At 35.8% G+C, this 11,277-nt stretch overlaps 2 protein-coding genes across 2 annotated transcripts; one reads left to right on the top strand and one right to left on the bottom strand.

Annotated features, from left to right (window-relative positions):
* The first annotated feature begins 1,488 nt into the window (after nt 1-1,488).
* lsm5 (LSM5 homolog, U6 small nuclear RNA and mRNA degradation associated) lies at nt 1,489-5,084 on the top strand. Its single transcript, XM_083936511.1, has 5 exons — nt 1,489-1,551; nt 3,156-3,251; nt 3,356-3,383; nt 3,473-3,545; nt 4,848-5,084. Exons 1-5 carry the CDS (start codon nt 1,503-1,505, stop codon nt 4,878-4,880), a joined length of 279 nt encoding a protein of 92 aa, XP_083792637.1. The 5' UTR covers nt 1,489-1,502; the 3' UTR covers nt 4,881-5,084.
* An 11-nt stretch (nt 5,085-5,095) lies between these two features.
* On the bottom strand, nt 5,096-11,210 carry psme2 (proteasome activator subunit 2). The gene is made up of 11 exons (XM_083936510.1): nt 11,030-11,210; nt 10,695-10,727; nt 9,150-9,212; nt 8,969-9,055; nt 6,817-6,865; nt 6,634-6,731; nt 6,477-6,545; nt 6,338-6,405; nt 6,157-6,211; nt 5,455-5,541; nt 5,096-5,363 (listed from the first exon to the last, which is right to left on the bottom strand). The coding sequence occupies exons 1-11, from the start codon at nt 11,075-11,077 to the stop codon at nt 5,283-5,285; spliced, it is 738 nt and encodes a 245-aa protein (XP_083792636.1). The 5' UTR covers nt 11,078-11,210; the 3' UTR covers nt 5,096-5,282.
* Between the last annotated feature and the right edge of the window lie 67 nt (nt 11,211-11,277).

The following is an 11,277-nucleotide window of genomic DNA, read 5'->3' as shown; positions in this document are numbered from 1 at the left end:
GCGGCAGACGGACAGGAGGACAGGAACACAACCTAAAGGAGAGGGTTCTCTCTTCCGCTTCGTCCCCGTGTGTCAGAGAGGAGCGAGGGGCGCGAGAGGGTTCCCTGCAGCGCACTTCCGCCTTCATCAACTAGTATGGAGGACTAAACATGACTTTACGTCTCATTAAATAAATAAATGCACGAATAAATAAATAAATGCTGAAATAAATGAATGAATGTATAAATAAATAAATAAAACAATAAATAAATACTGAAATAAATAAATGCTGAAATAAATGAATACATAAAACAATAAATAAAGGCAGGAATAAATAAATAAATAATGAAATAAATGAATGAATGTATAAGTAAATAAATTAATAAATAAATAAATAAAACAATACATTAATACAGGAATAAATTCATAATGTAGAAATGATTAAATACATAAATAAATGAATACATAAATGCTGAAATGAATGAATAAATGTAGAGATAAATTAATAAAACCATAAATAAATGTATATATAAATACAGGCATAAATAAAATACATAGATGGACGCTGAAATAAATGAATAAATAAATGCATTACGAAATGTATAAATAAATGAGTACATAAATGGATGCAAGAATAAATCCTACCTCATTAACATATGGACACAAGAATAAATAAAGATGTATAACTAAATGTAAAGCATTATTTATTTATTTATGTATTTATTAATGCATTGTTAAAGTTTAATTATGATAAAGTATCATATTTTATTAATTCTAATTTGTAAATGAACAGTTTTTATTCAATTTGTAAATAAATACAAATGATATAGTAGAGTAGAATAAATGAATACATAAATAAATAAATAAAGTTGCATTAAAGGAAAAAGTGTAAGTAATTTAAATTTGCATCTAACGACAGAACCTGAGTAAATACCACATTCCACATCTGAGCTACACAAGTAGGATTTAGGTAGAAAGTATAATGAATCGTTTAATATAGGAATAGATAAATATTCAGCATCATAGCCATGATTTAAAACTTTTCAACATGTTCACCTTATCAACAGGACAATGTGTATACAACAAATACGAACAAACAAAACGGATAAAGTCAGGGGATTTAAAATAAACCGTTTTATAATAAATATATCATATAGCCTATAAAATAAGTACTTCGACCGCTGGCAACCCACAGAGGCTGTGTGGGTGGGGAGGTTTTTCTTGACCGACTCTATACTCTTTGTTTGAGTCAAAGAATTACGTCATGGAAGCATAACCAGCGCCATCTCGTGGAAATAAATTAACTCTCGATTTAATCATTTAAATGTAATATTTGGATCCTTTAAGTTTCTGTTACATCCAATAAGTTATTTGTTTTATTAAGTTTATTATTTGTTTTAAAGAGTAAATTTCTGATTAAGGCTTAAATGTAAACTGATAAATCGTTCAATGACTCAATAATGATTGCTTATGTCTGATATGTGACGATCTTCCGTCGATTGCTTCGGTCTACTTCTCATTGAATGAACATGGCGGCTCCAACGACAAACCCGTCGCAGCTGCTCCCCCTGGGTCTGTAAACTATCATTATATATGAGCATTAATGTGGAGTTTATGTTTTAATGAGCTCATTATGAATCTGGGTTTATGTCAGAGTGAAGTGGTTGGTGTTTGAGGCGGGAGTTCCGATACAAACGTCATGTTTCTGTGAGCTAGTTAACGTTAGCATGATGCGTTCAGGTACATACGCATGACAATAACGTTAGTAACGTTTTTTCCTCCAAAACTTTATTTAGAACAATTAAGTAAATTACATACGGATTGACAGTCAGATCTGTTATTGTGTATAACTAAGATTTAAATTTGTATCCTATTTCTTTCATATTTTTTATTTCACAATCAAAGCGGCATACATCAAATTCAAGAAAATACAAGTTCCATACAATATAAAGAGTGACATCTATAACAGGAAAAGAAAATCTGAATAAATGCAATTACAAGACAGCCAGATAATAATAAATAATGCTTAGTTAAAAGAATACACTAAATTGAAAATCAGTCAATAACGAAATAAGAGTTCAGGAAATAAGGTACAAAGATATTCATATATAGGGCGATTTTATAACATTTTACATATTTTATAGTCTGATCTCATTTATAAATAACTGAGCAAATGATTTAAATATATTGCTTTGTTTCAATATTTAAAAAAATCAAGTGAAATATTCTGTTTCCATTTAGTTTACTTGAAATGGGAAGGTGAAAACAAATAAATACACATGGTAATTAATAAGTACACATTAACATAGACCCCAGAATAAGCCAAAATGCTATTTTTCATCTGTAGTCTCTGGCCAAGGTGTTTCAAAAGGCTCTGTGTGCTAAATATCTTTGTGTTTTGGACTGTCGAACAGATAAAACAAGCAATTTGAAGACATGTCTCTATTATCTGATCAATTGTTTAAATGATGAATAAGAAAAATAACCAGATCGAATTATAATGAAAATAATTGCGTAGTTGCATCCGATAAAGCATCTGAAAATGCGGCAAAAGGAAAAAGTATATAAAGATAACTTAATTTCCAGCAGTGTAGGAGATCTTGCACCCTTGTGATTAGGATATTGTGCAGCTCTGCTCCAAAGTTGGCGAGAAATCATGCAAATTAGGTCAACAACTTTTAATATGGCAGGTCATTTTTATTCTCTATTCATCAGTGATTAGTTTAGTTAAGAAAATAGTAAAAATGTCCATTATGCCTTGTCATGAGCCCGAAGGTGACATCTCTGACTTGATTTGTCCAACGAGCAGTTCAAGACATAAAGATGATGTCTGCTGGTATTATATATGATTAAGAGCCATTACATCTGCAAGGTTTGGCATTTTTGCCTCAAAAAATAGCTGAAACCCTTAATCAATTATGATAAATCGTTAATTATGATTAAAAATAGTTCTAATATGTTTAGTCTGTCTAATATTTGTTGTTTGTATATCTGGAGTTTTGTAACAAAGATAGCTTCCCCCTGGGATTATTAAAATATTTCTGATTCTGATCAAAGATCCACTAATCAGTTTGTAAGAAATTAAAGGAAGGAATTGAGAATTGTACAAAAAGAAAAACAATATAAAAAAGACTCATTTCAGTTTGTTTTCCCTCTACTTCGTCTTTTTTTTTCAGAGCTCGTGGACAAATGCATCGGCTCCCGAATTCACATCGTCATGAAAACCGACAAAGAAATCGTCGGCACCCTGCTGGGTTTTGACGACTTTGTCAGTATCCTTTCTAGATTTATTACAACATGACTAAAAATCTGCCTCATTCCACTGTTTTCTCTGAATACTGTGTCAGTTTCCCGTCCTTTACTCAAGTGTTTTCAGATATGGTCCTGGAGGATGTGACAGAATTGTAAGCACACCTTTAGTTTTTGCATCAGTAAGGAACCTGTTTGATTGAATTAAGTCATATATTATTATTAATATGTTTGTGTGTGCCAGTGAAATCACACCAGAGGGACGGAGGATAACCAAATTGGACCAGATCCTCCTCAACGGCAACAACATCACCATGGTATGTAGAAGTTATCTTCAGTTAATCGTGAGGTTTTTTTTGACGAACAAATGACTTTTGATGCTCACGTCCATAAGAAGTGCTAATTCCTGCTTTATATGTTGGGAAATGCACGGGTGCAAGGTTTAAAAAGTACATTTCTTTCACAATAAAACAGCTATAAAATAAAAACCTAAATGATTCCGAGAGCGTGAAATATAAACATCTCCGCCTGAACATACAAATGTTCTTTTTATCACATTTTCAGTTAAGAATGTGTTGAAAGTGAAGTTATTTGTCAAATAATTTTTTGGTTTAATTGTTTCATATTCACTCAAACGGGTTAGATAGCAAGGTGACACATTTTGAAAACATTAAACATTTCTTATCCTTTTGGTATAACGAAACAATTCTAGTTTTTTTTATAGCATAAAACCATCTCTTTTAACGTGATGAAGAGGTGAAATAATAATTTTCAGTATCGGGGTTCATACAGGTGCTGGATACCTTGAAGAAACTCTAAAATGAATGTTATAATTGATGTCATGTTTCATATAATACAGAGCAAAGAGGCTCTCCATATTTGAGACTGAAAACACTCATACATGCACCTTAATGCTTGAAAAGTGCTTGGATTTGACTTAAGAAAAGACAGAAATGTCCCAAAACTGCTATGAAAACATTAGAGATAATTCTTTTTTCTGCATAAATCTCTTAGATAACTTCCTGCCTGCTCAAAACTACCAACATTCCATCATTCTGAGGATGTGACCCTTTAAATGCTTGAATTTTAGTGTGGCGTTTTCAATCCATTTGAAATGTTCTGTTATATGATGATGGTATACACATGTGTAGTTCATGGAGAGCTACTGTCCTGCATGTTTTAAGTTTCTCCCTGCTCCAACACGCCTGACATGCAGGACAGTGGCCCTCCAGGGCAGCCCTGCTGTAGTTTATCATTGAAAAGTGCTTGAATTGGACTTTCAGAAACACTGACTACAGTACCTCCCCTTTACCTGCTTTAATACATATTCTGTACACTGTTTAAACCATCTCAAAGACTGTACACGTCACGCCTTAAATCCATTGTTGAGACTATTTCTCTCTGTAAGTGACTGTATTTGAATTGGTCCAGTATCAAGTGGAGTATTTAGACAGCATGTATTTTATTGTGTTTCTATGTCTGTGACTCTATTATCTTTATTTATTTCACTTTACGGTGCTCAGATGTATCTCACACCTCCACACGATCGGTTAACTGTTGCTTTAGACCTTTACTGCATGATGTCATACCCATATATTTTCTTTTTTGTTGTTTTATAGCTCATACCCGGAGGAGAAGGTCCTGACGTATGAAGACAGTTTTGTGTTGCGGATGTTTTCTTTCTAATGCTGTGTTCTTTACTTTATTATGTGGTTATCCGTCTTCCCTCTGGATTTTGACGGGAGGATAATATTTTTGTAATGAGATTCCTAATTGAGTATTTGTGTATCATGAAACACAAACAAGCATTTCTTCTTTTTTTTTTTACAAATAAATGAGAATCACACTGTTCTTTATTCATTTTGTTGAACTCATTCTTGTTAATATAGTGCAAGTGTTGGTGCAAAACCAAAGTGTCATCGTACAACAGCAGTGATTCCTAACTTTGCTCCAGTTATTTTTGAGACTAAGTAAAAAAAGAGTAATGCACAGGCAGCATTACTGAGTGGATCGATGAATGAAGGAATTGTGGAATCTGTTCCTGCTGTCCAGCTTCAGTACATGGAAGGTTTCTCCTCTCCTTTAGGATTGGTCACCTTCTCCAGATTTTTGCTGATGATGTCGTAAAGCTCCGCCTTCCATAAAACAGGCAGAAAAGACAGGTTCAGTATTCTTCTATGACAGTGCGCTGGTAAAATGCTTCTGGCTCTGGGGGGTCCGACTTACGTAGAAGCCGCGGATGTCCAGAACAATCACTCTGATCTCAGAATAGATGGCCTCGTCCTTCTCATGGACCAGCGAGCGGTAATCCATCTGGAGGAGGAGAAAGCCCATTTAACATGCTTTAAAGTCGCAGTAGTTAGCTAGAATTACTGAGCTGCAATACGGGCCCAAAGGGTCAGAGGGAAAAACAAAGGGATCACAAAGAGATGCTAAATTACGTATTAAGTATACACAAAATGACCACAAAAAAACAAAACACGACTAGGGATGCAAAATGACCACAAAGATGCTGAATGACAAAACGACCACATGACAAAGACAACAAGATTAAAAATAGATGCAAAACCACCACAAAAAGATACAAAATGACTAAAAAATAGATGCAAAACCACCACTAAAAGATGCAAAATTACTAAAAATAGATGGAAAAACCAGCACAAAAAGATGCAAGATGACTAAACATAGATGCAAAACCACCACAAAAAGACGCAAAATGACTAAACAGATGCAAAACCACCACTAAAAGATACAAAATAGATGCAAAACAACCACAAAAAGATACAAAATGACTAAAAATAGATGTAAAACCACCACAAAAAGATGCAAAATGAATAAAAACAGATGCAAAACCACCACAAAAAGATGCAAAATGACTAAAAATAGATGAAAAACCACCACAAAAAGTGAAGGACAGTGAAAACTCACCACATGAGTCTCCTTGGACGCTTTACCAACAGCATCCCCCCTCTCTGAGAAGTACCTGATTCAGCAGAAATGGTTGTAAGCAAAGTCAGGGAAGGTACTCGTTAAAAATGGATGTTTTCTGAAATGAAAAAGAGTCTAAACATCGTGCATTCCTCATTAAACCAGACCCAATCACACCTACTTGTTGATGTTGGTCTGAAACCCGTCCACTTTGGTCTTCACCGCGGTGATCCTCTCCAAGATTTTCTCCTGTGGTGAAAAAAGAATCCATCAGTCATTCACGCTTGTGCAGGGAGCAGGGTGCACTGTGGGAAACGTACCTGGATGGCCACCCCAAAGTCATTTCCATCTTCTATTTTTGGGATGAGGTGGTGAATCCAGCTGGTGACCTGCAGCAGCACAGACGCAGATGAACCTTTAACACTGACTTCAGACTTGATTCAGTGTTTTAGAGATTTAAGCGCAGCATTCACTCACAACGATGATGGTCTCTCTTAAGGCAACTATCTCTGGTTTCACCCTCTCAAGAAGCATCATGATCTTTTCATTCCCCTTGATGAAGCCACATTTTGGAGCTGCACAACAACAAACAGATTGATTCGTCATATATACACTGCATATAGAATGTGCGGCTCCAAAAAAGGGATTTTAACACTTTACCTTTCTTTTTTTTCTTCTCATCCTCTTCATTCTTATCCGTCTCCATTTCCTGTGGGATCAGTTTGACATCAATCCACAGCATTACAGGGACTTTTGTGCCGTGTGTGTGAGATCATCTTCATACAGAGAGGACTTTCTGTTATTTAGCCTACACTTACATCCATCTACTACTAATAAGTCCAAAATGAAAAAAGATCCCTTCGATCAGACCATGCCTCTGTTCAGAAATGGCTCTTACGTAACAAACTCTTTAAACCAAATTAAATCATGCGGTATGTTATTTGGTACCAGACAAGGCCTTGGTCATTCTGTTGACCTGACTATCATTTAATGAAGGATCACCACTAGAACAACTATTAAAGCTCCATCCAACTCTTTCATTGAAGCTTCATATTGAGGTGATTTATTAAAAACTCAGCTGTGATCTAGTTATTCTTTACCCTCATATAAATTCACCTTTCAGATGAGGAGAAGAATTGTCTCTCTATTACTACCAACACTGGAGTATGCTGACTATGTCTATCAGAATACATTTGATTCACATCTTCAGCCCCTCAATGTTATTTAGAATGGTGTCTGCAGATTCATGTATCTAAGGGTGCACTCACACTGTCAGTCCGTCCCGTGCCCCGTGCTTTAGGGGTCCTTGTCCCCCCCTCCAGGCCCGTTTGTACTCACACTACCTGGGCCTCGGTGAATGCTCCTTGCTGCCTATACGTCATCACGCCGTAACACGTCACACGCATTGATGACGTCATCGCGATGCGTGGCTTTGTTTACAAATCTTTCCATAGACCTCGGAGTTTTTGTGCGTCTTGTCGACTGTTTTTGAATATTTTCATCGACCAAATCTGCAGTAAACACTCCACCTCCGCATCACACCAACTTGAACCTTTCACCGCCATTGTTTTAAATGTCCGCGCATGGTCCCCCCTTTTTTTTTCTATGTCCGAACAGGCGCACAGAAGTGACGTCAGGCCTCGTGCTTGTGCATGTGCGCACGCTCGTGCTCGTACATGTGCAAACGTGCTTTACAAAAGCCCACCACTCCCAAGCGGTCCGTGGCCGGCAACCATACACTGGTTGCACTCACACTGGTCAAAGGAACTAGACTTTACCCGTGAAACCTGTTTGGGCACGGTACGGATGGACAGTGTGAGTGCGCCCTCACTCACCCATTTTATGCACCCAACACTAAACCTGTTATCCCTCCTGCTCGAAGATGCTTCCACTGGCTCCATTCATCTTTAAATGTATCCACCTCAACTCCCCTTCCTATTTAAAACACTACCTTTTACCGTACACACCTTCATACTCACTAAGACATATCCAGCAAGCCTTCTTTTTCATTCCAAGAACCAACAAAGAAATTGGGAGAGGTGCGTTTACATTTAAAGCTCCTTCTGACTGGAACACTCGGCCTCGTGCCATAAGAACTATTATTCCATTTCGTCTGTTTGAAATACACTTTTGCCCTCCCTTATAAAACCTGCTACTAGTGTCAGTCTTCAAGCTCTTTTAGCAGCTTGCTCTGTGTGTGTGATTATTTGACGTGACTATTGTCACTATTGTTGTGACTTTTGTTGTGTGCGTGCGTGCATGTATTTTTATGCATGTATCTTTTTGTGGTGGTTTTGCATCTATTTCATAGACATTTTGTATCTTTTTGTGATTGTTTTGCATCTATTTTAGACGTTTTGTATCTTTTTGTGGTGGTTTTGCATCTATTTTTAGTCATTTTGCATTTCTGTCGTTTTGTTTTCTCTGGGGCCATTTAACATCTATTTTTAATCATTTTGTGTCTTTGTCATAATTTTTTGTCTCTCTGCTGTGTTTTTGTGTCTATTTTCAGTCATTTAACATCTCTTTGTGGTCATTTTGCATCCCTATATTAATTTTTTGTCTCCATGTGGTCGTTTTGTGGGTTTCTTTCAGCAACATTTTATGAGTCAGGGCCACTGACTTAAGTGGCAACTTAAAGATATTCAGTTTGGTGTCAGAGGAGGAAAGAGACCAGGAAATTCTCACATTCAAGAAGCTGAAATCAGAGAATTTCTTTTTTTTTTCTTAAATGACTCTCATCTCATCTTTACTATCTAATAAAACGTGAGTATAAAATCAGTGTGAGGTCTGTGGATGGAGCTGGCCTCACCTCGTCCTCTGGAGACGGAGGGTCTGGGATGGGGATGTCCAGGGGAGCGTGGAGCGAGGACATGTCTGTGACACTGAGGGCGTCATCCTGAAAACACACAGACGAGGTGAGAGGATGAGCGGATGAGAGGAGAGCAGACGTGACACTGAGCGTCATTCATTGGTGTGTTAAATGAACTGACCCTCAGCAGAGCGTCCAGCTGCAGGATCTTCTGAGGGATGGAGCTGGAGAACAGGTTCTCTGCCTGAAAAACATTCAAAAGAGTCAAAACGAGTCGGGCTTAACTTAAAGTATATTTAACATATACTTTTAAAAAGTGTATTTCAAAATAAAGGTCATGAAGTTCAACTTGCATGCACTAAAATACTAATTCTTCAATTCTTAAAGCGGTAATTTAGTGTACTTATTATTTTACTTCATCCTTTGTAAGTGTCCTTTAATTTTACTTTAATGAAGCATAAAGGAGTTTAATATGAGTAAAGTTCAAGTAGCTTTCCTTTAGTCTACTTTTGATAGTAAATATGCTAATATCAATGTACTAGTATACTTTTTTACTGTTCGGGATGTTTTAGTTTATAAAAGTATACTTAAAGTTTAAGAGCAGAGAACTTTGAGTACACAACAAGTTTATGTCCAAGGTGTATTTATATCTTAACTTAAGGTACACTTTTAGTTTACTAGTAATATGTATATTATATACTTATTATTGTTTGTATTGCACTGTTTTTCACAAATGTACTGTGTCCTTGAGTGCTTAGAAAGGCGCCTATAAATAAAATGTATTATTATTATTATTATTATTATCATTATTATATACTTCTCGGTCACTTTTTAGTTGAAGAAAGTATATTTTGGAGTTAATTTGTATTTTCCATAATATAAATCTTTATGCAAAGATTAAGTATAAGCCAAGTTTGCTTTAATATACTTTTGTTAAATATATATGTGATAAGAACATTAAAAAGTATACTGTCTTATTTTATAGTTTAATAGAGGTATACTAATTACACACTTAGATAAACTTATTTTTTTAATAAGGGTACATGGTCTAGTACATTCATTCAAGTAGAATTACAGAATTTTTTTCACATGGGTGTTCACTGTTGTATGGAGGACTAAACATGACACAAGTCTAAAACAAATGTATAAATGAATCCAGGAATAAATAAATAAATGCATGAATGAATGGGACCTCCTATCCCATTCACATATGGACACAAAAAATAAAGAAATGTAGGTGAACAAAAATGTAGGAATACATTTATTTGTTTTTTTATCTATTATTTAAACATTTATTTATGCATTTATCTATTCATTTGTGTATGCATTTTTTATTTTATTAATTATTCATACATCCATGCATTCGTTTATTTACTATTCTATTAATTATTTATTTATTTCTGTATTTATTAATTTATTTCTTATTTATACATTTACTCATGCATTTCTGTATTTATCATTTCATTTATGTATACATTTATGTATGCATTTCTGTATTTATCATTTATTTATTTATACATTTACTCATGCATTTCTGTATTTAGTTATACATTTACTCATGCATTTCTGTATTTATCATTTAATTTATGTATACATTTATGTATTTAATCATTTATTTATGAATGCCTTTATTGATTGATTGATTGAGACTTTTGCAGTGTTGCAGCGGCTTATTTGTAATAAACATAAAGTAAATGTGTAAACGGAACCGTGTGAGTGCACAAACCTCTCGATACAGGGACTGGCGGAAGGTCTCCACCTGTTAAACGGAAAAACAAACAGTGTCATGCACAACAAGATGATTCAAACTGCTGACTCACGTCACAAAGAAGCCGTTTGAGATTTACTTTCGTTTCCCTGTCAGGGGGTACTTTCCCCAGCTTCCACTCTCTCTCTCTCTCTCTCTCTCTATATATATATATATACACGTGTCTGTGCTCCACGAGTCACAGCCTCTCTGCGTTTAACTAAACGCTGTTTAAAGTATTTAAGCACAAAACCATCCCACGGTGTCTGACTGGACCTCTGCGCTAACACAACATCCCACCGAGACCCACTCACCTTCCCAACACTCGCTCTGCTGATCTTCAGGGCTGACGTCTTCGACATGGCGGAGACTTAGTTTTCTTTGTTTAAGTTAAAGAAGAATAAATACCCCTGTTCAGCTTTTACACATGAAGTCACAAGTTTACAGGTGCACGGGAGGACAATGTGGCTCGCGAGTGAGATCTTCCAAAGTCTATTTCCTCTTCGAGCTTGCTTTCGATATCACGTCGGATGATGCGTTTGCGCCTCCCATCATGTCTCCC

This window comes from Echiichthys vipera (assembly GCF_963691815.1).
Source record: "Echiichthys vipera genome assembly, chromosome: 21".
Lineage (NCBI taxonomy): Eukaryota > Metazoa > Chordata > Actinopteri > Perciformes > Trachinidae > Echiichthys > Echiichthys vipera.
The sequence above is the reverse complement of the archived record's forward strand: the minus strand, read 5'-3'. Positions and strand labels throughout refer to the sequence as shown.

What these genes read in the sequence shown, in the direction of transcription:
- lsm5 (XM_083936511.1), top strand. Translation starts at nt 1,503, where the DNA reads ATGAACATGGCGGCTCCAACGACAAACCCGTCGCAGCTGCTCCCCCTG. An exon ending in GGGTTTTGACGACTTTGTCA is followed by an intron (nt 3,252 to 3,355) that starts GTATCCTTTCTA and finishes AAGTGTTTTCAG; the next exon opens with ATATGGTCCTGGAGGATGTG. An exon ending in CTGGAGGATGTGACAGAATT is followed by an intron (nt 3,384 to 3,472) that starts GTAAGCACACCT and finishes TGTGTGTGCCAG; the next exon opens with TGAAATCACACCAGAGGGAC.
- psme2 (XM_083936510.1), bottom strand. Translation starts at nt 11,077, where the DNA reads ATGTCGAAGACGTCAGCCCTGAAGATCAGCAGAGCGAGTGTTGGGAAG. An exon ending in TAAGAGAGACCATCATCGTT is followed by an intron (nt 6,546 to 6,633) that starts GTGAGTGAATGC and finishes GTGCTGCTGCAG; the next exon opens with GTCACCAGCTGGATTCACCA. An exon ending in TGGACATCCGCGGCTTCTAC is followed by an intron (nt 5,364 to 5,454) that starts GTAAGTCGGACC and finishes GTTTTATGGAAG; the next exon opens with GCGGAGCTTTACGACATCAT.